This window comes from Myotis brandtii, unplaced genomic scaffold, assembly GCF_000412655.1.
Source record: "Myotis brandtii unplaced genomic scaffold, ASM41265v1 scaffold251, whole genome shotgun sequence".
NCBI lineage: Eukaryota > Metazoa > Chordata > Mammalia > Chiroptera > Vespertilionidae > Myotis > Myotis brandtii.
In genome coordinates this window covers 679,914-705,506 of record NW_005359516.1, presented here as the reverse complement: position 1 = coordinate 705,506, position 25,593 = coordinate 679,914, and the positions used below count along the sequence as shown (strand labels likewise).

Below are 25,593 nucleotides of genomic sequence, written 5' to 3'. Positions count from 1 at the left end.
GCACCGGGATCAGCGGAGCAGCGAGGCTCCCGGCACCGGGATCAGCGTGACAGGGGGCAGCGCCCCAACCCCCCGATCGGCCCTGCTCTGTGCGTGACAGGGGGTGGCATTGCAACCTCCCGATCCGCCCTGCTCTGTGCATGACGGGGCGGCGCCCCTACTCCCCAATCGGCCCTGCTCTGAGCCTGACCAGGGGCTGCACTTAGGGATTGGGCCTGCCCTCTGCCACCCGGGAGCAGGCCTAAGCCAGCAGGTCGTTATCTCCCGAGGGGTCCCAGACTACGAGAGGGCACAGGCTGGGCTGGGGGACCACCCTCCCCCCGCCCCCCGAGTGCACAAATTTTTGTGCACCGGGCCTCTAGTTATATAATAAAAACATAACCAGATAGCATCTTACTTATGTTAATAAAATCAATCATTTCCACCTCGTAACTTAGATCTAAAGTATTGGTCTCAAATTCAAGTAAAAAATGAGTTCAGTGAACTGAACCTCATTTCCACATTAGTGTGGTACATTTATGACACTTGGGGGCAGTAGGAAATTCTAGGAGTATTGTATTGGAATGAGGTTCAGTTATTTTACAAACAACCCAAGAAAAACTTCACATTGTGGGTCATGTTCCTTTATTTTAAATTTAACAAAAAGTTGTTTCCCAATGAAATAATATGAGGCCGCAGGCTCTCTCCCACAAAATTCTGAGGCCTAGCCAATTTTATGAAGGCTAGCCTATCAGCACTATTTTCCTTCATTGTTCTTCTAATTCCCTCTTTCCCAATCTTCTCCTGCAGCAGTAAGGACAGCTCATTCATCAGAGCACATGCCCAAGTACGAAATCAGGGGGTGGACCTGTAGTAGTGGCAGGTGTGGCAGAGTGTAACATTTATTTTGCAACTAAAAGAGGGTGTTGAAGAACTCATATTCTCTTCTGAACACAGGTAAATATTTATCTTAAGAATATAAGGCAAAGGAAAGAGATCACTCTGATTATCACAAATTTTCATCACCTTCAAAATGTTTACATTATAAAAAAACATTTGCTTTGTTGCCCATTCTACCAAATTTATCTGTTCTCTTCTTTAATAAGGCACACAATATAACAAAGAATTGAATGGACCTTAATTTAATTTACACATAATTCTAATTCCATCTATGAATCTGAGGACTGAAGACTGCTCAATTACCCCCCATAAAGCAGAAAAGAAAATCAATAGTGCCAAAGATAACTATAAATAATCTCTTAAATAAGAGCACTCTTCCTTTGCACACTAAATTTTTCCCACCATATATATATATATATTCCAAATCAGACGACTTATATTTCTTCTTTTTTTGATCAATAGATTTTATCCAAATTATTCATGAAAAGCCATGCATAGTCAAGTCGTACAGAATCAAATAGTTCTATAGAGTTTATTATGAGAAACAACAGTTTCCTCCTCTCCTATTTACTCCCAAAGGTAACTACTCTTTTGATGCTTACCTCTTTATCTCTATACAGCATGGTTATATGTGCTAATGCCTGGTGGGTTTTTTAGTTTTATGATTGTGATAAGTATACATAACATAAATTTTCCCTTTTTAATTCTTTGTAAGTATACAGTTCTGTGGCATTAGGCACATTCATACTGTTATACAACCATCATCACCATCCATCTTCAGAACTTCATCTTTCCCAACTGAAACTCTGTACTCATTAAACACTAACTTATCATCCCGTCTCTCCCCAGCCCCTGGAAACCATCATTCCACTTTCTGTCTTTATGAATTGCCTACTTCAAGAACCTCACGTAAGTGGAATCATACAATATTCATTCGTTTGTGTCTGGTTTATTTCACTTAGCACAATGTCTGCAAGGGTCATCCATGTTGTAGCATGTGTCCAAATTCCCTTCTATTTTAAGGCTGAAAAATTGTTCCATTGAATTTGTGTAACACATTTTGTTTATCCATTTATCTGTCAATGAACACTTAGGTTGCTTCTGCCTTTTGGCTATTATTGTGTTTTTGTGTCTTGTTTTGTTTTGTTTTTATACTTTTAAGCATTACCTTTAAGCACTGATTTTCCAACAGGGAAGATGAGGATTTAGGTCTCATTCACAGTCATAACACACCAGTACCACACATCTGCACAGTGTACATTAACCTATCTCTCAAAAACAAAGATAAATCAATGAATTACTCTGGTAATTAACTTTTAGTATTTAATTATTATCTATAATAATAAAAGCGTAATATGCTAAATTAGACCGGACATCCTTCCAGATGACATTCTGGATGAAGCCAGGGCTGCAAGGGAAGCCCGGGTCCCGGGCTTCTGCCAGTGACCGGAGGAAAGCCTGGGTCCCGGGTGCCTGCCGGCAGCCGGAGGGAAGCCCAAGTCCCGGAAGCCGGTGCCAGCAGCCAGGGGAAGGAAGGCCTACTCTTGCACGAATTTCATGCATCGGGCCTCTAGTAACTATATAAATGCAATTCACAGTTAAGCCATGCAAGATATTACAATCACTTTTCCTTCCTTGCACACTTTTGTTTTTTCTTATGTATATGTTTGCTAAGTTTTCTATGTACTTACCATTACTTTGTTCCCAAGTTCTCCCCAACTATCTGAATATCCTCTTAATATGCATAAATATATCCAATATCCTATCTTATAATGATGGAATATGCAAATTGACCATCACACCTTCACAAAGATGGTGGTGCCCAGTCCCCTAAGCCCCGGCGGGTCCGGCCGCTCCTTGCTCCTGCCGCCGGAGTCCCACAGTCCTTTTAGCTCAGCCAGGGGGGCAGCAGGCGCACGGTGCGGCCAGACCCACCCTCAGCCCCCCAGCCACCCAGGGCTGGCCCGAGGTGCAGGCAAGCCTCAGATGGCAGCTGCCCAGCCGCTCAGGTAACCAGGGCCGGCTGAGGCTTGTGCTGCCAGCAGTGGCAGCAGCAGAGGTGTGATGGGACGTAGCCTTCCCCTAATGGCCAGGTTGCCTCTGGCCCCTGAGGGCTCCCGGACTATGAGAGGGGGCAGGCCAGGCTGAGGGACCCCCCTCCAATGCATGAATTTTCATGAACCAGGCCTCTAGTTCTATCACATTCATCTTTGTAGGAATATGTTTTAAAACTTCTAAAATGCTCTAGGCTGTGCTAGTTGTACTTTCTGCCCGGCTACTCCACTGTCAACCAACTGCCTCCCTTACCCAGCATCTTAGGAAATCTATCTGCCTTTGTCCTCTATTGGATTATCTATGTCCTGAATATATCAGATACTTTTTGGTTGTTGTTCGTGGAAAGTAAACTTTTCAGGCCTTTCATTACTGAAAATACTTGTACCCTCACACCTTCTTGGTATTGTGGTTACATATGGGAATATGATTTCTAAGGAAATCATTTTCCCTTAGAACTTTAAAGACACTGCTCCATTTCAGTTTAGCTTACAGTACAGCTTCCAGTATTGTTTAAAATAATTTTGACACCAAATCTTTGTATGTGACCTGTTTTTTCTCTCTAAAGGCATTCAGGATCTTCTCTTTGTCCTCTGGCTTCTGAGATTTCAGAACATGCCTTAATGTAAGTCTGTTTTCATCCCTTCTGTTGGTTACTTTGTGAGTCTTTTAATCTGTTAGTTCATGTCTTGGAATTCTGGGAATTTTTCCCATATTATTTCTGTGATTGAATTCCTTTTGTTCATTTTCTTTCTCTAGAATCCCTAGCATCAAATGCTGGATCTCCTGGATGACTCCTTAATATTCTTATAGATTTTATATTTCCCATATTCCATCTTTTTTCTTTCTACTTTTCTCTCTGGAAGATACTTTTCAACTTTATTTTCCAAACCCCCCATTAAGTGGTTTCTGCTATCATAATTTTAATTTCTAAACATTCTTTTTGTTCTCTACATTCTTCCTTTTATGTAGCATTCTGTTCTTTTTTGCATGTAATTTACTTCCTCACTTCTTTAATGCTACTATTGATGACAGTTTGTTTTGGTGTGCCTTTTTGGTTTTCCTCTTCTTGTAAAATATCTACGTGTTTGTTCTGACCTCTTTCATGTTAGAGCTCTTCTTAAATGTCTTGTAACCCTTTACTGTCTGTTTATATTTTAAATTGGGAAGCTAAAAAGCTGATTGAAAGTTCTGTGCATGTACATCAGTCTGGTCAACTGTGGACTCCAAAGAGATCTGACTTGTCCATTTTGTTGGGGACTACCCATGGGACACATCTTTAGGACATTTCTCTTGGACTCATCATATTATTCAGAGTACCTTACAATCTCACACATGAAGGATTTAAGCCTGGCTATCAGAGTTCTGGGAACCAAATCAGAAGAGAGCTGTGAGATTAAAGATAAATCTCAATACTTAGCATATAAACTTTCACTGTTTTCAGTTTGGTAACCCTACCCTCAACTTGCATCTGTTCTCCTCTGGTCTTCTGCTAGAGCTGAGACAAGGCAGTTGACTGCTAGGGAATAGCTAGAGAAGAAATCAGTTGTCTTAACTGCTTTTGAAATAGATATTCAACCAATCCTTCTGTTTGGGCATTGATTTTACCCCCTTTCCCAGAAGAACCTGATGCTGCTAATTTCTAAGACCCGGGGGTTCTGCAAAACACTAAAAATTGGGTTGTTATCCACTTTTTCTAGTAGTTTATGACTGAGTTTTCTTCTATTAACTGTCATTACTTAACAGGAAAAAAAACCATACTATCTACCATAGCTATTCTAATTGCTGCCTACTTCAAGAATCCTTATTATAAAACAGCTCTCATAGTCCTCCACCTTACACCTACCATATCAGCAAAAAGCAAGAAGAAATAAATACCAAAATTAAGAAGAAAAGTGAATATAAAGTTAATCCAAGAATACCAGACCAACTAAATACCAACTTCTTTGACTCCAAAGGCCATATTCTGTGGAAGTGTTGCCTAACATCCAGCACAAAAGAGGTTTCAACAATACTGCTTTTCCTTGGCAGTCATTACATGTTCTGTGTGAACTCGGTTGGTAAGTCTGTGCCAGATCTAAGTCAAAAGATAGTCTACACAATAAATAAAAGAGTACATTTTGCTCTAATCAACACTTAACCAAATAAAGTATAAGGTGTAAAGGACCATGGTGACAACTAATCTCACCCAAGGGTCAGTTTCTTTAAAACCAGTTACTAAAGAAAGAATGGCTGGAAGCTTTCAATTTCTTTTATGGAACCAGTTCCTTGCCTAAGCATCAGTTATATAACTCATATAATTTGGCAAACCTAAGTTAGAATTTTTAAAGTAAATAAATCCTTCCCTTCATTAAAGGGCCTCGCACAGAAATCAACCTAGCCAAGAATGTTTACATTATAAATGTTATTTAGTCTCACAAAGCTTAATGCAAACTAATCAGAATAAGAAATACAGAACTTCCCTCTTGTACAAATCAATTCCATAAGTGAATTACAGAAATCAATTTCCAAAGGAACTAGAAAACAATAGACAATTAAGAAAGAACTTCTTTAGACTTTTTTTTTAATAAAATCACTTCAAGCTGAAATGGTAATTCCCAAATCTGATATGCACATTATTTAGGAAACGCACTGAAGGACAGTCAACATTGAAAATGGGGTAAGATAAAAGAAAGGTTTTTTCTGCCTGCTTTAAAGATGGCTCTGTTTCCATAGCAGAACCCATAGGTCTTTCAACCCAATACCATTTTAAATATATATATCTCAGAACATGAAAGATTTTTTTAAAATAAAAACATAACTGCTTAACCTAAAATTCAATTGGTAATAAGAGAGTAGAATAAAAAAAGTAGAATGAACAATGTTAAATTTTCTCCTCAAATTTTGCTAAATGCTTGAACTTCTAACCTAGTTATCATAACTGCACATTTTCTTACCTTTGTGCAGCTTTCCAGGCATATTGAAAGACAGGTGGAAGACTCAGACACTTTCACCTAGATATCATATTAAAGCGGACTATACCATTGTTTCCTACATCCAAAGGCAAACTAAAACTGTACAGTTTAGGCCTGGCCGTGTAGCTCAGTGGTTGAGCTTCGACCCATGAACCAGGAGGTCACTGGTTCAATTCCCAGTCAAGGCACATGCCTGGGTTGCAGGCTCAATCCCCAGTACAGGGCATGCAGAAGATAGCCAATCAATGATTCTCATCATTGATGTTTCTATCTCTCTCTCTCTCCCTCTCCCTTCCTCCCTGAAATCAATAAAAAATAAGTTATAATCTCAGATAAAAGTATGAAACCTAATTTGCTCATTAAAGCTCAATTATTGTGGAAACCTTCTAGTAGTTTGTTTTGGCCTGGTATATCACAAAGACAAATCAGTTTACTAACTGCCTCTATCATTCCACTGTACCAAGGACAAAGCCCACCCCATGGGTTACTATAGCAACCCATATTCACCTACATAATTTCTAGAAGCACCCAGCCAACTATCAATATAAATAAGACTTTCATACATTTTCTCATATGATTCTAAAGAAGGCTTCAAAAAAAAAAAAAAGATAAGAACAAACTATTTAAAGCCAAAACTTTGGTTGCTGAACTAAAAATTAAAATTAAAAATTTTTTAAATATATTTTTATTGATTTTGGAGAGGAAGGGAGAAGAAGAGAGAGAAAAAAACATCAATGATGAGAGAGAATCATTGATCGGCTATCTCCTGCATGCTCCACACTGGGGATCAAGCCCGCAACCCAGGCATGTGCCCTTGACCGGAATTAAACCTGGGACCCTTTAGTCTGCAGGCCGACGCTCTATCCAACTGAGCCAAACCAGCTAGGGCAAGAATAAAATTTTTAATAGCAGCATTGACAATGCTAAAAATTGAATTAATAAATCTGAAGGGAAACAAACATGTAGCGGAAATGTCAGAGATAAAACTGTGAAGAAAATAGGCAAGAGACATGGAAGACAAGTATTTTCTAGGCTATATAACAGCAGGTTGTAACAGAGACTAGCTAGCTATTCCCAAACCTATTTCCTCTTCCTCCTGGTCACACAGATAGACTATATTTCCAAGCCTCATTTGCAGTGTGTAAGCTATGGCCAATGTGATGTTGGCAGAAGTGATATGGATCACTTACAAGCTTGGTCCATAATAAACCTCCAAGTATTATTTATTACTCTTTTCCCTACTGCTGTAATCTTGAAAGCCACAGGTTGAAGTGGTAAAGCCACAAGTTGGAAGAGTCCTGGATCCTTGAAGATCACTTGGAACAGTGCCGCCCTACCAGAACATCCATTTTAGACTTTACGTGAGCTAAAAATAAAACTTCTATGGTGAGATTTTGGAGCTTAGCTACAATAGCAGGCAGCATTATTTAAGGAAAACAGAAACTGGTGTTGGAAGAACAGTGTGGACATAACAACAACAACAAAAAAAAAACTTAAAATAAAAGGCATTAATTTAGAGATCAGACAGTAGGCAGCAAGAATATATATTTCACAAGTCAAAAGCCTAGAGAGCCCTGTAATAATGTGACAAGACAACTGGGAAAACTGAAACCTGTAACAAATGAAAAAGCACACCATGTGCCTACAGTAGCTGTATAAGTGAACGGGCAGTCATAGTTACAGTGTATATTGGCATTTACTTTCTGCTTTAACAAAGTATTACTTAAAAAGATGAGCATACCCTAGCCAGTTTTGCTCAGTGGTTATAGAATTGGCTCATAGACAGAAGGGTGGAAGTTTCAATTCCCAGTCAAGGGCAAGTACCTTGGTTGCAGGTTCCCCAACCCCAGTAGGGGTGAGTGCAGGAGGCAACCGATCGATGTGTCTCACGGCAATGTTTCTCTCTCTCTCTTTTTCTCCCCCTCCTCCCTCCCTTCCACTCTCTTGAGAAATTAATGGAAAAAAATATCCTTGGGAAAGAATTTTTAAAAAAAAATAGAAAAAAAGATGAGCATAGAAAAGAATTTACTGATTTGCAAAATGAACTTATAGGGAATAGAAGTCCAGAAACTCGGCCTCAGAGGGTTATAAAGCTAAACACATATAGATCCTAAACAGTAAGAGGAAAAAAAGAAAAAAAAAAGGTAAGTGTTTGAGGAAGAAAATCCCTAGAAGACTTCTAGTTGAACAAAGTGACTCAATCCTGAGGCAAAGATCAGATTCAGGTATAGTCTCCCAACACATTATTTCATAGAGCTTCAAAATAAAGCCATTAATGTAAGAAGGTGACATGAGGCAAGGGCTATCCTAGCCCACCGCCACTACATCACCAAACAAGGGAGAAGAAAAAAAGTTCCTGAAAATTATATTTAGAAATGATGTCCACATAGTACCTGACACTGGGTATGATGTCCACATAGAAACAGATCAAAGGCCTACTAAGTTTTGAGATAACTAGCGTGTCAAAATCCCATAAATCTGGACTAAATAAATCTTTGACTGTTCATAGCCTTAAAACAACTTCTAGGCCCCTACACTTGCAGGAGCAGAAAGCAGGCAAAGGAAGGAAGGAAATTAGGGAGGGAAAGAAGGAGAGAAGGAGGAACTAAGTTGTAGATATAAATATAGATGGAGAGAGAGAAAAAAAAATCTTCTTCTAAGGCAGGTACATTCCCCAGCATGGACTTCAGAAGAGCACATAGGAAAAAAAAGAAGACGAAGAAGATGAAAAGAAAAGAAAAAGCACTATGCAGCCAGGAGCCCAGGAGAGCAATGGGCAAGAAGTCAACATCTATGCAAGAAGTTCCCTCACTACCAAGGCGGAATGATTTCCCAATGCTGACCCAAAAGGATTACATGATTTGCTATGAAGCAGGTAATACTGTGTGTCTCCCATTATTCCCTTTTCTACATGGGAGTTTTTGTTGTAGTTATTGTATTTTTGGTTTTTTCTTATAAATTGGGGATGGTAGGGGATGCAGGTCCAGATAACTTGTCATCCTAATTCCTGGTCACCAGCCCTTGAAGAGACATATATGGATCTCATGGAGAATGTTGAGTATCTCTGGAAGATACTAGACTTTGAGATAGATGCAGTGACTGGGTGGGATATTAGGTTGCCACCCTTAGAAAAAGCCCAAGGAAGAGTGAAGAGATATTTGATAACCAGAAGGGTAGACTGTGTCAGAGACTAGCAATTATCTACCAAACCTGTGTCCTTCTCCTCTTAGAAACAATCAGATATCCTTTCCCAGCCTCCCTTGCAGGTCAGTATAGCCATATAATTAAGTTCAGGCCAATGAAATGTGAGTAGAAGTGATAATGTGCTGCATCCATGCCTAGCCCTTAAATCCCTCCCAAATGTAACACTCCTTGGTCTTTCCCCTTCTGCAGTAATCTTCAAAGTCATATTAAAGATGGCACAGAAAACATAGTGGAAAGAGTACTTAAGTCACCACTGTGAAGAAAACCATCAGAAAAACTATTTTGGGCTTGACATAAAATGATAAATAAACCATTTACTCTCCTTTTCCAACTTCCATGATTTCAAACAAAAATTTATTGACCATTATCTACAAAGTACATGGTAGTTTCTCTCCCACCTATTTTCCTTAGCATTTGAGTATTACAGAAGACTAGAGGTCCTGTGCACAAAATTCGTGCACTCGGGGGAGCCCTCAGGGGATGTCTGACTGCCACGAGTTGGACACCCTTAGCGCTGCCGCGGAGGCGGGAGAGGCTCCCACCACCGCCACTGCGCTCACCAGCCGTGAGCAACACTGAGCAGCACTCCCCCTGTGGGAGCGCACTGACCACCATGGAGCAGCTCCTGCGTTGAGCATCTGCCCCCTGGTGGTCAGTGTGCATCATAGCGACCAGTCATTCTGCCATTTGGTTGATTTGCATATTAGCTTTTTATTATATAGGATTTTAAAAGATGCATGATATCTTTATTCAAGGATCTTATCCTATATAATGAAGCGGTAATATGCAAATTAACCCTCACTCCATCACGCCGTCACAAGATGGCTGCACCCACAGCGGAGGCAGGGTTCCCATAACGAGCCGTAATGAACAATCAGCAGGGACCTGAGGTTGCGTGGCGCCAGGCCGGGGCAGGGGACTTGAGGCTGCGCCCGCCCACCTGGTGGGGCTTGACGCGGGACCTCAGGCTACGCCCCCCATCCCAGCGTCGGGTCGGGGAACCTCAGGCCGCACCCCCTGCCCCAGTGCTGGGCTGGGGACCTGAGGGTGCACCAGGGGACCTGAAGCTACACCCCCCCCACACCCAGCACCGGGCTGGGGGACCTGAGGCTGCACCCCCCCGCCCAGCGGGGCTTCACAGGGGACCTGAGGCTGCGCCCCCCACCCAGCAGGGCTTGATGGGGGTGGGGCTGGCTGGGGCTGGGTCTCACATGATTTTGAGGTGCACACAGGTGGGCAGGGATTTGACTCTGGGTCCCATGGTGTGCCCCAGACTCTGATAAGAGGAAGATTTTCATATACATTTTACTAATTTTCTTTCATCTCTGACACTTCTATTATAGTGAAAGGGCAAATAGCAATATTAAAGTATTTCCTCTAATTCCCTTTTAATGTGCATGAATTTCATGCACTGGGCCACTAGTATATAATATAACATAGGATAATAATATATGCAAAATAGCTATAGGGTGATGAAATTTTTATTGGGAGAATGAAGGATTATCAGTTAATTAAAAGTCCTGAATTCACAAAACATTTCTTTAGATGAAAAAAATATAGCTAACAGTAACCTTTTACATAGATAGCGTGCCACAGTAGACAAATTCACCTCAATCTAACCTGAATTCTACTATAAAATCTGACCTTTACAAGTTGTCTAAACTTGAGCAAGTCACTTCTCTGCCCTGGGCCTTAATTTCTACAGATGAATAAAGGTACCAAGTAATCTCACATTAAGTTAAATAATAATCTTCATGGAATCCTCTCTTTTATCAATAAGGAAGTCAAGTTAATTTTTCAAGCAAACCCCAAAGAAAGGAAACATTTTAAAAGGAAGCTTCCACAGTGGCTTTGTACTATACTCTCCTATATTCTGAAAGTTTAGGAAAAAATTAGTCAACTACAATAAAGACTTACCTTAAAAGATACCTTTATTCCTATACTCAAAACATCACCCATGTCCTGGCCAGTGTGGCTCAGGTGGTTGGAGCATTCTATTCCTAGTCTGGGCACATACCTGGGTTGCGGGTGCAAAACAGTTAGAGTGAGCATAAGAGGCAATGTTTATCTCTTCTCTCTTACTCTCTCTCTCTCTTTCCTTCTCTAAATTAACAGAAACATATCCTTGGGTGAGGATTTTTTTTAAAAAAGTCAACCAGCAGTGCAAAGGTATATTTTCAACGATTAATTTTGTTTCTTCAGCACTAAAAACAGATATGATAACATTATCTCTACCAGGTTTACCATCAATTAGTTTTAAACTTTCCACTCTGTAAAATATAACACTGACCAAATTAAAAAGAAGAAATGGAAATGAATATCTGCATTCCCTTAGGAAAGGGATTCTCAATAGGCAAATCTCCTCTGCAGAATCAAACAGACATCTGAGAGATTACCATATGACCCAAACATAGCCTACTCCCTCCTTCCTCACAGAATAGGAACCACAAATGACTTCTTCAAGAACACAGTTGTATGCAGAATAAAAAAATTTAAAAAAAAAAACTTTCCATAAACAAATGAATCCTCTATTGTTGCAGGCTACATCATAAGGTATACTGAGAAATTTTAATAAAATCAATGTGACTTATATTTCAAAAAAGCAAGTAGCACTGCAAATCATTCCTGCTCTTTTATTCATAATACAAAAGAAATCCAGATACTTCTTGTGGTGTTGGTGACTTAAAGATGACGAAACTAAAGGAAAAAAATCTAAAGATTTCTAATACATTTGTTAATTTATAAGCTGTATATAAATCCCTTCTATGATCATAATTCACAGCATTTCCCATAGGCCTTTTTCATTGACACCCAATGAAACAGAAATAAAAATTACAGAAATATTCAAATCTATAACATGACAGTTTGCTTACACAGTAAATAATCAACCAAAAATACCTGCAGCACAAATTTTCTCATTAACTAGAAAGAGAACTTTTAAAAATCTTGGGCTTCAAATCATATCCAAAGCCAAAGGTAGTATTTAAAAACAAACAAGCAAAAAAACAAAAAACAAAAACCTCATCAAAGCCCCAATATAAACTATTACAATCAATCAGTAGTTACTGAACATGCACACAGCAATATATATATATATATATATAATTCCTTTCTCTGTTAAGAAAATAAAACACATTTTTAATTGTGTGTTCCCATAAAGATGAAGGACTTCCCTAAAATGACAAGAAATAATTAAGACACAAAGCAAAAGAATTTAACAAAACACTTGCAAAGTCATTGGCCAACCTGTCATAAACCCAAGACCTACTTGCTTCATGGCAGTCTCTCCAATTTTGTCTGAATGCTTGCGGATACTCTCCAGAAAGTCTTTGAGATCAGACATAGAGACATCCTTAATTTCTTCACGAAGCTTAGGGATATTATCCACCATCACCTTGCAGAATCGATAGTGGCTCACTTGAGGCAGATAGGTATGCTCTAGATGTTCCAGAGTTTTCAGTGCAGGGTAATGCCTATAAAAGGAATTATATCACCTTTAGCTCAACTCAGTCTGTTTTAGGGTCACAGATATATTCCTCAGGCAAAATTTCTAGCCTGAATTAGTTTTCACTGTACATTAAGACAAATCCAGTATTAACTTTTTTAATAAAAACATCCATGGAAAATCTCAAATTATTAACAATTAATAAATATATGCATTTAAAAGACAAGTAAATTATAATAAAAATATTCTTCTCTTTTCTTTCAATTTTATGAAAAGATTTTTAAAGCAATGATTATAACACTGCATTGTAGATTCTATAAAATATATAGATATAATATATATGGCAAAATAGTACAAAAGAGGAAGGAAGAAATGGAGCTAAGTTGAAGCAAAGCCACTACATTATACCAAAATTGTACCACCAATGACCTAAAGTAGACTATAATAAATTAAGATACAGATTATAATCCATAGAGCAGCCTCTAAAAAAATAACTCAAAAATAATACTTAAAAAATTTAACAGGTGTATTTTTAAATATCACACTAAAAATTATTTAACACCAAAAAAGGGAGAAAGCAGAAGAACAAAAAAGACATGAAAAACATAGAAAACAAAAGAGCAAAATCCAACCATAGCAACAATTACATACACTCCAACTAAAAGGCAGACATTGTCAGAAAGGATTTAAAAAGCATGATATGAATATATGTTGTCTATAAGAAACATACTTTAAATTCTAAGAAACAAATAAGTTACAAAGTAGAAAAAGTAAGATATACCATGCAAAAAGTCATCATAAAAATGCTTAAATAGCTATGTTAGTATAAGAGAAAATAGTTTAAGACAATAAATATTGCTGTAATACAGAGAAATATTTCATAACGAAAAAGGGACAATATTTATCTAACAGGAAGAAAAGCTTCCATAAGCATAAGAAAATGATAAAGGTGACAAGGTAAAAACAAAATAAGCTATGCATTAAAAGAACATAATTATTAAGAATAAAGAGAAAACAACAACCTTGTAAAGATTATTTGCAACATATACACTGCTTTTTTTTAAAGCAGTGAACAAGAAAAGTCTTAAAAGAATTTTTTAAAAGGCCCATATCTGAAAAAAGAAGTTGAACTGACATGTTAATAAATCCAAATCAAAAACATAATTTGTCACTCAAACTGATAAATATTTTTTAAAAGATCATGGGTAACATTTTCAGGTATTTTAATAAATGATAATTCACAGCCTGCTGGTAAACAAATTTGTACTAATGATACAAGTTTTCAATGAAGAATTTTACCAAGTCAAGTACTCTAAACAGCTACATTTCAAAAATAAACACAAATTAGATGCATAAGTTTCTTGAATTAGTTATATTTATTAACAAATAAAAATACTAATCTAGATGTCAAATAACAAGGAATTAGACACATTATTATAGATCTATGTAGTAAAAGACTAATAAAATAGCAAAATTTTTATAATACTTTTGTATGAAAATTATTTCAAAAACAGAACTTACAGCTCTGGCCAGTACTGCTAGATGGTTAGAGTATCGGCCCACGCACCAAAGGGTCTCGGGTTCGATTCCCAGTCAAGGGCACCTGAGTTGCAGGTTCTATCCCTGGCCCTGGTCAGGGTGCAGGCGAGAGGCAACCAATTAATGTGTCTCTCACATTGATGTTTCTCTCTCTCTCTCTTCCCCTCCCCCTTCCCTTCCACTCTCTCTCTAAAAATCAATGGAAAAAAATATCCTCAGCTGAGAATTTTTTAAAAATCCGAACTTACAACTATAATCATAACATTTTTCAACATTATAAATATGTATACATGTATAGATTATGAATATATATGCATGCATAAACTATATAATCACTAAATATACCCAAACATAAGGACGTAGAAAAATGACTAGAAAAATACATACAAAAATGTTAACCATAATTTTTTTCCTTTGGATAGCAACATTATGGTTGATAATTTTCTTCATGTTTTTAATTTCCTAATTTCCAATGATATATTTATATAGGAAAAATTCAATTCCAAATCTATAAATAAAGTACTTACAGCCCCATTTTAGATTTTAAGAATGAATTTCACAGTAGTGAAATTCTCTTCTTGCCCAAATGCACTTAATACCACAAACTAAAGATTAGAGATTGGTTTTATTTTAATTTTTTTGTTGTTGTTTTTCCTTTGTGTGTTCCAAAAATAAAAAAGTTAGTCCAGCCCGGCCAAATACATAGAGGGAAGAAAGGTTTATTTCTTCTAAATTTAGAAATATAATTATAGTTTAATCTGAAATGGTTGGTTTTATTAAATTTTTACAGACTCAAAAACAGTGCAATTCACATGGTTTGTGTAAACAGAATGGTGTTTATAGTACAATTAGGTATAAAAAGCTATGTGCAATAAAATGCAATTTCTCTAGAGAGAAACTTTAGAATGGACAGAAAGCCAGAAATTAAGCCAAAAAGATAAACACACTTTGGGGTTTAGTTATATTTTGGAACATTGTTTATAGAATGAGAAAAATCTAACAATGTTGCCTGCGAGACACATTCACTGATGAGACACATGGCTCCATGCCGAAAACATCTGGTCAACTCCACCAAAGCTAATTAGTATAAAACCCAGTGATTCCCGGCAACAAAGAATGTCACCTTATTTCCCCATTGTCTTTTCTCTATCATATTCATGTTCCCACTATAACAGATCAAAAAGATTATTCAAATTTCTGGTGTATTTCCAATATCAGTGACAGGTTAAAGAATGATAGCCAATTAAACACCTGTATAGCAGACACCAAAAGAAAACAATTCTATTTCCAACAGCCATGGAAATCTAAAACAAGATTTAGACATTACTTTGGCAACCTCTAAACATTATTAAAACTGAATCAAAAACAAATTGTAAGCTTTATTTGCATGTGTGCTAGCTATCCGCCTCTCCCCCTCATGCAGGCTACCTTATAGTAATGTGAGCAAAAAGAAAATAAATAAAATAAAAAAAGGGAATAAAAAGAAAGGTAACAGGAAAAGAGGTCTAAAAAATCCTATAAACTGAATAACTAAAGTCAGAATAATTTAGGCATGGTCGAATGCTATCATGAGAAGAGAAATGTTGATTTTAACCTAATTAAATGTTGGTACTTCCTTGCCGTGGTGCAGAACTGTTTCACAAAAATGGTTTTTAAAATTCTAATGTGATTTTTTAAAAATATATTTTATTGATTTCAGAGAGGAAGGAAGAGGGAGAGAAAGATAGAAACATCAATGATGAGAGAGAATCATTGATCAGCTCTGCCTCCTGGGAACCCAGCCTGCAACCCCAACTTGGGTATGTGCCCTGACCAGTAATCAAATGACAATCTTTGGTCCATCGGGTGAAGCTCAACCCCTGAGTCATACCTGCCAGGCTAATAGTGATTTTTTAAAGCAGATCACAATTTTTTAAAATTCGTAGTATGATAAGAATATGAAATAAAAACTTTCACCACAGAAAATTAGTGCCTTTCCTAATCAAAGAGTATCATTAACAACTATTTAATCCCTCCTATGAGGTATAGATAGAAAGATGGTCGGATATCTTTCCTTAGGGGACATAAAACCTAGTAGTATAATCAGTAATTACAGCTTTAAAAAAAATAAACTATGCTTCCAGCTACGAAGGACTAATAAGAAACAGACATGAACTTCCACTTTTAAAAAGTAGAATACTGGCTAAAATATATAAAACAATTGTTTTCAGATAGTAGACTTCAGGTAACACAGAACTATACAATCTCTGAAAAAGGGAAACTAATAAGGTGAGCTTAATAATTATCTGAGTTATCTATCAGGAGGTGATTTCTAGATCATGGACAAAGTCAGAGAAAACCCAAACAGAACCCAGCAGCTTAGCAGCATTGGAGTCAGACAGAAGAGTTCAGGAAAGCTGATGCACCTTGAGGTTGTGCAGAATTCAAAAAGAAAAAAGGAGGAATGCAGAAAAGAAATGCAGAAATCTATACAGGAGTTCCCTTGAGTCTTTGCTAAGTACTAGGCCAGGCATAGGAAAAATGAAATTCCATATGAACAGGCAAAACGAAGGAAGAAAAAGTGGGGAAGGGAGGGAAGATGGGAGAAGAGAGAGACAGAGAGAGATACCATGGAGATGTAAGGTAAACACTTCCAGGAGCTCAGACAGGGTCGAGAAATATTCAAACAGCCAAGCTGAAGAGTCCTTGAGGATTCCTGAGTTATTCAGTGAAGATGAATACTACTCTGAAATATCCCTGAATGAAGGTAAGCCTAGTAAAGCTTAAAAATGGTGTTTAAACAAACCTGCAAACAACTAAACTATTTGCCGAAACAAAGACCAACACTCTCTAAGAAAAAAAACACCCCCCAAAATCCAGACACATCAAGATAATATAATGTCCATTATTCAATCAAAAATTATTAGACATGATAAGAACAACAACAACAAAAAAACCTATAACTAGGAAAAACAAAAGCAGTCTGCAGAAAGAGATCCAAAATGCCAAGTGACAGAACTAGCAAAGAAGTACGTGAAAACAGAGAGTAGAGCCATATACTTGTATTTTAAAATACAAACATAAGAGAAATTAAACATTTAAAAAAATGGAACTCCTAAATGTAAGGAATATATTTTCTGAAATGAAAATTTCACTGGATGGGAATTTTTACACAATGCAAAAAAGAGAAATCAGTGTACTTGAAAACAGCAATAAAACTATACCATGTAAAGCACAGAGAGAAAAAAGATGAGGGGTAAAAAACAGAATAGATCCTCTGTTCCAACATAGATGTAATTTAAGTCCCAGGATAAGGATGGAAAAAGGAGAGAAAAAAATGTTTTAAAAAAATAGTATCTGAACCTTTTCCAGATTTTCTGGAAATTAAACCCACAAATCCAAGAAGCTAAACAAAACACAAGTAGGATAAATACACACATGCATCAAAATCAAATTGCTGAAAACAAATGATAAAGACAAAAGTGGGTTTTTTTATATTTTATTAATTTTTTACAGAGAGGAAGGGAAAGGGAGAGGGATAGAGAGTTAGAAACATCGATGAGAGAGAAACATCGATTCAGTTGCCTCCTGCACACTCCCTACTGGGGATGTGCCCACAACCAAGGTACATGCCCTTGACCAGAATCGAACCCAGGACCCTTCAGTCTGCAGACCGACGCTCTATCCACTGAGCCAACCTGATCAGGGCAAGACAAAAGTTTTACAACAGATGGAGAAATGGCACATTAAGTATAGACAGACAAATGTAAGATTGATCACATACCTCTCCTTAGAAAACTACATAAGCCAAAAGACAAAGAAATTACATTTTAAGAACTAATTAATCTATAAACTTGGACTTCTATACCCATCAAAAATAGATTTCAAAAGTGAAGATGAACAATAAGATACTATTTCACACCCACCAAGATGGCCATAATCAAAAGACAAACAATAATAAGTACTGACTGGGATGTGCAGAAATAGAGATCTTCACATGCTGCTGGTATATGGGGGGAAGGTAAAAGCACAGCTGCTTTGGAAAATAATCTGGCACTTCCTGAAATTGTTAAACATAGAGTTAAAACATGATCTAGCAATTCTATTTCTACGTATATAACCAAGAGAAATGAAAGCATATCTCCACACACACAAAAAAAACTTATAAACAAAAATCCATAGCAGCATTACTCAGAAAAGCCAAAAATAACACAAATGTTCATCAACTGATGATAACTAAATAAAATGTGATATCCTATATAATAAAAGGGTAATATGCAAATAGACCAAATGGCAGAACAATGGAACAACCAATCAAAGCGTAATATGCTAATGATATGCTAAGACTGCTCAACAGCTCGCTATGACGTGCACTGACCACCAAGGAGCAGATGCTCTGACCAGTAGTTTAACTTGCTGCTAGGGTCCAGCCAATCGGGACTGAGCGAGATGGGCCAGACATGCCCTGGAGCCCTCCCGTAGTCCCTCCCTGTCCCGATCATGCACCGGTGGGGTCCCTCAGCCTGGCCTGTGCCCTCTCGCAATCCAGGACCCCTTGGGGAATGTTGGACAGCCGGTTTCAGCCCGATCCCACAGGCCACTCCCCTTGGGAGGGTGCCAGACTCAGGGCTCATGGCTGGAGAGCGCTGCTGTGGCAGCGTGAGCCTCTCCTGATCAGGACTGATTGGGCACGAGCCTGCGGCAGGCACAGTGTGGCCGGGATGAGCAGGAGCAGCAGGTAGGAGCTGCAGGTGGCGTTGGACTTCGGGTTTCGGCTCAATCCCTGCAGGCCATCCAGAGGGACCCCACCTGTGCACAAATTCATATCCCTATAATAAAATATTATTCAGCAATATAAAGAAATGAAGAACTGGTATACAGTACAACATGAATGAAGCTTGAAAACATGTTAAATGAAAGAAGCCAATCACAAAGAACCACATATTGTATTATTCCATTTATATGAAATTCCAGAATAGGCAAATCTATAGAGAAAGAAAGTAAATTAGTGGTTCCCCATAGCTGGCAAGGAAAGACAGGGACCAGAAGAGGTTGGGTAGTGACGGCTAAGAAACTCAAAGTTTCTTTTGGAAAGAATAAGAACATTCTAAAATTGACAGTGGTGATTGTTGTACAACTCTGTGAATACACTAAAAACCACTGAATTGTACATTTTAAATGAATGAATTAAATAGTATGTGAATATATCTCAAAAAACCTGATAAAATATTTTAGACAAAAAACTTTTAAGACACAATATAAAAATTAAACAAAAAGAAAGCAGCAATGATTACATTAATACCAAACAACATATATTTCAGAAAAAGAAGTATTACCCGGGATACAGAGGAACCCTCCATAATAATAAATGGGTTAGTTCATCAGGAAGATGTAACAAATGCTAAATGTGTATGCACCCAATAAGAGAGAGTCAAAGCACACATAGAACAGAAAAGAAGGCTTATGCAAATCCACAATCATAACAGGCAATTTCAATACTCCTCTGTCAACAATTGACAAATACAAAATTATTAGGATATAGAAAATTTGAACAACACTATCAACCAAGTGTATCAAAATTACAGTTAAAAAATGCTCCACTCACCCTAACCAGTTTGGCTCAGTGGATAGAGCGTCGGCCTGCGGACTGAAAGGTCCCGGGTTCGATTCCAGTCAAGGGCATGTACCTCAGTTGCAGGTGCATCCCCAGTGGGGGTTGTGCAGGAGGCAGCTGATTGATGTTTCTCTCCCATCGATGTTTCTAACTCTCCATCCCTCTCCCTTCCTCACTGTTAAAAAATCAATAAAATATATTTTTTTAAAAATGCTCCACTCGCCCTAGCCGGTTTGGCTCAGTGGATAGAGCATCAGCCTGTGGACTGAAGGGTCCCAGGTTTGATTCCAGTCAAGGGCACATGCCTGGGGTTGTGGGCTCGATCCCCAGTAGGGGACTTCAGGAGGCAGCCAATCAATAATTCTCTCTCATCACTGATGTTTCTATCTCTCTCCCTCTCCCTTCCTCTCTGAAATCAATAAAAATCTATTTTTTTTAAAAATGCTCTACTCAACAACAGATATACATTATTTTGAAGTGTACATGGAATTTTCACCAAAATAGACCATATGATAGGTGTAAAACAAGTCTCAACAAACATAAAAGGTTGAAACCATATTTTTTTATATTTGTGAACACAATGAACTGAAATTACAAATAAATTTTAAAATTTTTGAAAAACTCCCCCAATATTTGGAACTTAACTATTTCACTTCTAAATAGTTAGCAAATTTAATTTTTAAAATCACAAGAGAAATTAGGAAATATTTAAGAAAAGAATCATAAAACATGTAAGCTTCAGTTAAAGCATGACTTAGAGAAAAATGTACAGTTTTAAATGGCAACATTAGAAGACAAAAAACCAAAATCAATGCTCTAGGGTTCCACTTTATAAAGCTAGAAAAAAAGCAAATTAAACCCCAAGTAGGCAGGAGGAAGGAAATACTAAAGTTAATAGCAGAGATCAATAGAATAGACAATGGGGGGGGGGGGGGGAATCAATAAAACCTAAAGGTGCTTTTTGAAAAAAATTAATAAAAGTGATAAACCTTTAGCTAGAATAATCAGAGAGACAGAAACAAAGAGGCAAAAACGGATAGGTCCTAGACTTATCAGGGTGATCAATTCATAAGGTATATGTCTAATCACTTTATTAGACACCTGAAATTAATACTGTATATCAACTAAAATTGAAAAATAAATTTTAAAAAAGAGAGACAGAGAAGATATAAATTGTCAATATAAAACATAAGCAATGAAAGAGAAAGTATCACTATAGAGAGCATACACATGTTAAAATAAGGGAATATTATGAACAATTTTTACTAATGAATTAAACAGCTTGGGTGACATGGACAAACTACTAAATGACACAAATAAGCATAATTTACTAAAAAAAAATGCAAACAGCTCAGTACTGATTTTTTTATTATTAAATTTGTAGTTGAAAACCTTCTCACCAAAAACAAACAAATCTCCTTGTCCACGTGCCTTCACTGGTGGACTCAACCAAATATTTAAGGAAGGCAATGCCAACACTATACAAATTCTTCCAGAAAAATCAAAGATGGAATACTTCCCAACTCATTCTATGAGGCCAGCATTAATCTGATACGAAAATCAGACAAAGATGTTACAAAAAAAGATAGATAAATATAGATAAATATTCCTTATGAACATAGATGCAAAAATCCTTAACAAAATTTTAACAGATCATATACCATTTCCAAATGGAAATTATTCCACAAATGCCAAGCTTGGTTTAACATTCAATAATTAATCAATGTAATTCATCGTATGAATACAGAAAGATCATACACCATGACCAAGTAGGATTGATGCAGGGGATGCAAGGATGGTACAATATCCGCAAATCAATAAACGTGATACATCACATAAACAAATTGAAAGAAAAAACCCACATGGTCATCTCAATTGACATAGAAAAAGCATTTGACAAAAAAAAATTTTTTTTCCTTCCTAATAGAAACTTTCAACAACCAAAAATAGAAGGGAACTGTCTCAATCATATGAATGGCATGTACCAAAAAAACTATAACATGTTACTTAATGGTGAAATGCTTTCCCCCCTAATATCAGGACAAAAAATATCTTCTATTCAACACTGCACTACAGGTGCTAGCCAGCTCAGTAAGACAAGAAAAATAAACATAAGTACAAAGACCTCCCCAAAAAATTTTCATTGCAAAGGGGAAAAAGTGTAACTCTACAATGGAAAAGTCTGTCAGGTACCATCTAAATAAAGTAATCAAAGTGAATATAATCAGTGATAGGACAAATCAAATTTTCTGCCACCTGTTAGAATGCAATGAGATCACAGTACCACTTTTATGATATTATAGCCAAAGACACATAACATGAATCGAATCATTAGGAATAACCAGACAAACCCAAATTGAGAGGCATTCTATATAATAAATGGCCTGTAATCTTCAAAAGTGACAAGGTCATGAAAATCAAGGAAAGACTAAGGATAGTTCCAGATTGAAGAAAACTTAAGAGACATGAGCACTAGACATAGTTCATGATTTAAACTAGATTCTTTTGCTATAAAGAACATGATTAAATTTAAATCAAGTATGAGGATTAGATGCTACTAATCTATCAATGTTTATTTCTATTCTCTTTTGCATTGTGGCTGCACAGAATCCCAGATCCACTCAATCAAAATCTACATTTAACAAATCCCCAGGTGATTTGTAAACATAGCAATATTTGAAGAGCACTGTTCTCAGGAAACCTTGAATGTAAGCCCAAAGAGGCATGAACACGGATATTTACTGCACCGTTGTCTGCATAGCAAACAACTGGAAACATAACAAATGACCCTCATAGCATCAGTCAGGTCAGTTATCCTATAGTAACAACAATCTGAAAAATCTCAGTCGCTTAAAACAAAGATTTATAACTTACTCATGTTATACACCCATAACAGGTTGGCAGGGAAGCTCTGCTCATTACAAATATGAACTCAAACACCATCTTTTAAAGCTACCATTTGTCATGACCAGAGGAAAATAAAACTCTGGAGGGACTTACACTAGAAATTAATTGTTAAACCCAAAAGTAACACTCATCACTTCTGCTCACATCTTATTAGCCAAAAAGTTACACACCCCAAGCGAGCTCAAGAAAATATAATCCTACTATGTGCCAAGAGAAGGATCAGCTAGAGATACTGGTGAATAGCACTTTCTAACAGCCACTAGAACTGTAAGAGGAGATGTGAATTATTCATATAATAGACTACTACAGAGCATTTGGACCTGGAGAGTATTATGCTAAGTGAAATAAGCCAGTCAGAAAAAGATAGTATCACATGATCTCACTCATATGTAGAATCTAATGAACAAAATAGACCCAGCGACAGGTGGGAGTGATTAACCTGGGAACTTATATGCATATATGGACACAAACAATAGAGTGGTGAAGGCCTGGGAGGGACAGTGCGGGGTAAAGGGGGTAAATGGGGGGGGAAAGGAGGGGACATCTGTAATACTTTCAACAATAAAGAAAAAAAGTAAAGTGAAATCCACCTATATAAATAAAGAAAATCAGTCCTCTATTAGTATATAAGCCCCATTAGAGCAGATATTTTTGTTTGTTTTGGTCAGAGCTATATCGCTAGCATCAAGAGCAATGCTTACTTTAGGTACTCAATTCATTTTTGTTGAATGAATGAATAAGTGAATCTCAAAAAAATGAGAATTGAGACCCATTCATGCAAATATTTTTTAAAATATAAAATAATACAATGATTTATAGATATTAAAAACATGGACCAAAAGGAGAAACATGTAATACTCTTTGTAATAATTTAAGCAATAAAAAAAATAATAAAAAAAAAAAAAAAAAAAAAAAAAAAAAAAAAAAAAAAAAAAACATGGACCAAAAGGACACTCATCAAATTTATGATATTTATGATACTGGTTTCCTCAGGGGAGTAGGGAAAGGAATAGGACAAAGGAAGGGGACATAAGTTTTATCTGCAATTTCTTAAAATGATATACTTTACCTCTTTCTGTCTATATGTTTATATATATTTATATATATATGAATCAAAACAGGAAAACTATTAATATTTGTTCATTCAGAGAAAAAAACAAGGTTTTTTTACTCTTTGTAATTTTAAAAATTTATAAAAAGATTGTCAGGAAAATCATACTACTTTCATAACTCATATTGTTCTACCTATGTTCATTTATATGAACATGTGTCCTGGAGAAAAGAATAGAGTTTGGGAAACAATCCTAAGAAATTAAAAAAATTTTGATGCCTCATGCTTTAAAATTCTTGAGAATGTAGAATCTTTATTCACAATATTTCTATTCTTATCTCAATATTAAATACATTTTAATTTCATACCTTTTCCCTCAAAACCTGGGTAAAATTAACATTCCAAGAAGATGTGTCCCATATATCCTGCAGTTTCACATACCCCCATGATACTGCATGGTACCCCAAGGCAGAGAAAGTGGGATGCTTACTCTAGTTTGGAAAGAAGAGCCAAAAAGTCACAATAGAATATCCTCTGGAATAAACAGAACAACACACAGGAGAGAAATCTTCTGAACTTAACCTTGACCTTGCCCCATGTGACGATTAATTTTATGTGTCAAGTTGAACAGACCACAGTATTCAGATATTTGGTCAAATATTAATCCAGATATATCTGTGAAGGTTATGTTTTAGATGAGATTATTAACATTTAAATCAATAGACTTCGAATAAAGAAAATTACTCTCAATAATGTAGGTGGGCTTCATTCAGTTGAAGGCTTTAATATAAAAAAGTCTATCCTCCCCTGAGGAAGAGGGAATTCTGCCAGCATACTGCCTTCAGACTCAGGCTACAACCAACACTTACACTTCCCTGATACTCTAGCCCAGTGGTTCCCAACATGGGGCACACACCCCACAGGAGGGCAATTCGACTTTTAAGGGGGGACAATTCGAGAATGAGTTATTAACAGTGAATTTTTTGCATTTCTTATGGTTCTAGGGGCCTCATATACAGTATATAAGTATATATTGTGACATATTTATGCATTTCAGTTCTCTATTATATATTATGAAACTTTACTTGCTATATTTTCATATTACTTCATTTTTTTTAACAATTTCTTAATGATTTTCTTCCTCAGTACTTCAACTGTCCTTTTGTCCTTTTATTTTTCTCTTTCATGGATGCCATGATCTTTGGAAGCTTGTTTAGACCAAGTTAATGGCCTTTTAGCCTTCCTCCACGTGAATAGGAGTTCACTTTTTGAATAATAAAAATTATATGTCACAGGGGTAGGCATCAGGATTTTAGAGATTGCTTGGTGGGGCATGGCCAAAAAAAAGGTTGGGAACCATTGCTCTAGCCTATGAGCCTACTCCACAGATTTTAGACTTTCCAACCTCCATAGTCATGTGAACCAATTCCTTAAAGTGGCCTCTCACTCTCTCTCTCTCTCTATACACACACACACACACACACACACACACACACACACACACACACACACACTATTGGTTCTGTTACAATGGAGATCACCTGCACCAGAACCAGTAACTATTTATTCTACTACAATACTAAACCAAAGCATGTTTTTCAAACCAACTATCACTAAAACAGTTATAGGTTTTTCCCCTGGAAGACTAGGTCTTCTAAACTCAAACTGAGTAGTGTTTCTTATTAAACATAATACATGACAAAATAAATCAGCATACCACTAGTATATGTAAATAAATCTTAGGATAAATCAATAGCTATACAAAAGTCTAGAGAAGATGTTATATGAACTTTATTTTTAAAGGTTATGCGAAATATATACTTTGAAAGTATTCTAAATAATAGAAATTTTAGGTAGCAAAAGATATTCAATATAAAAAAAAATCTTACCTTTTAGTTTTCATCTGGTCCCTCAGTTTGCTATACATCTCCAGAACTTGAAAGAGAAGGGGGAAAAGCACACAATCATT

At 36.8% G+C, this 25,593-nt stretch overlaps 1 protein-coding gene across 6 annotated transcripts in view; it reads right to left on the bottom strand.

Moving 5' to 3' along the window:
• EXOC6B (exocyst complex component 6B) overlaps nucleotides 1–25,593 on the bottom strand; it is a 524,781-nt gene that overhangs the window by 416,838 nt on the left and 82,350 nt on the right. For all 6 annotated transcript variants that reach the window (XM_005867756.2, XM_005867754.2, XM_005867755.2 and 3 more), the window contains 2 exons: nucleotides 25,514–25,559; nucleotides 12,358–12,562 (listed from right to left, as the gene is read on the bottom strand). In XM_005867756.2, coding sequence (XP_005867818.1) covers nucleotides 12,358–12,562; nucleotides 25,514–25,559 — 251 coding nt within the window. The remainder of the gene's footprint in view (nucleotides 1–12,357; nucleotides 12,563–25,513; nucleotides 25,560–25,593) is intronic.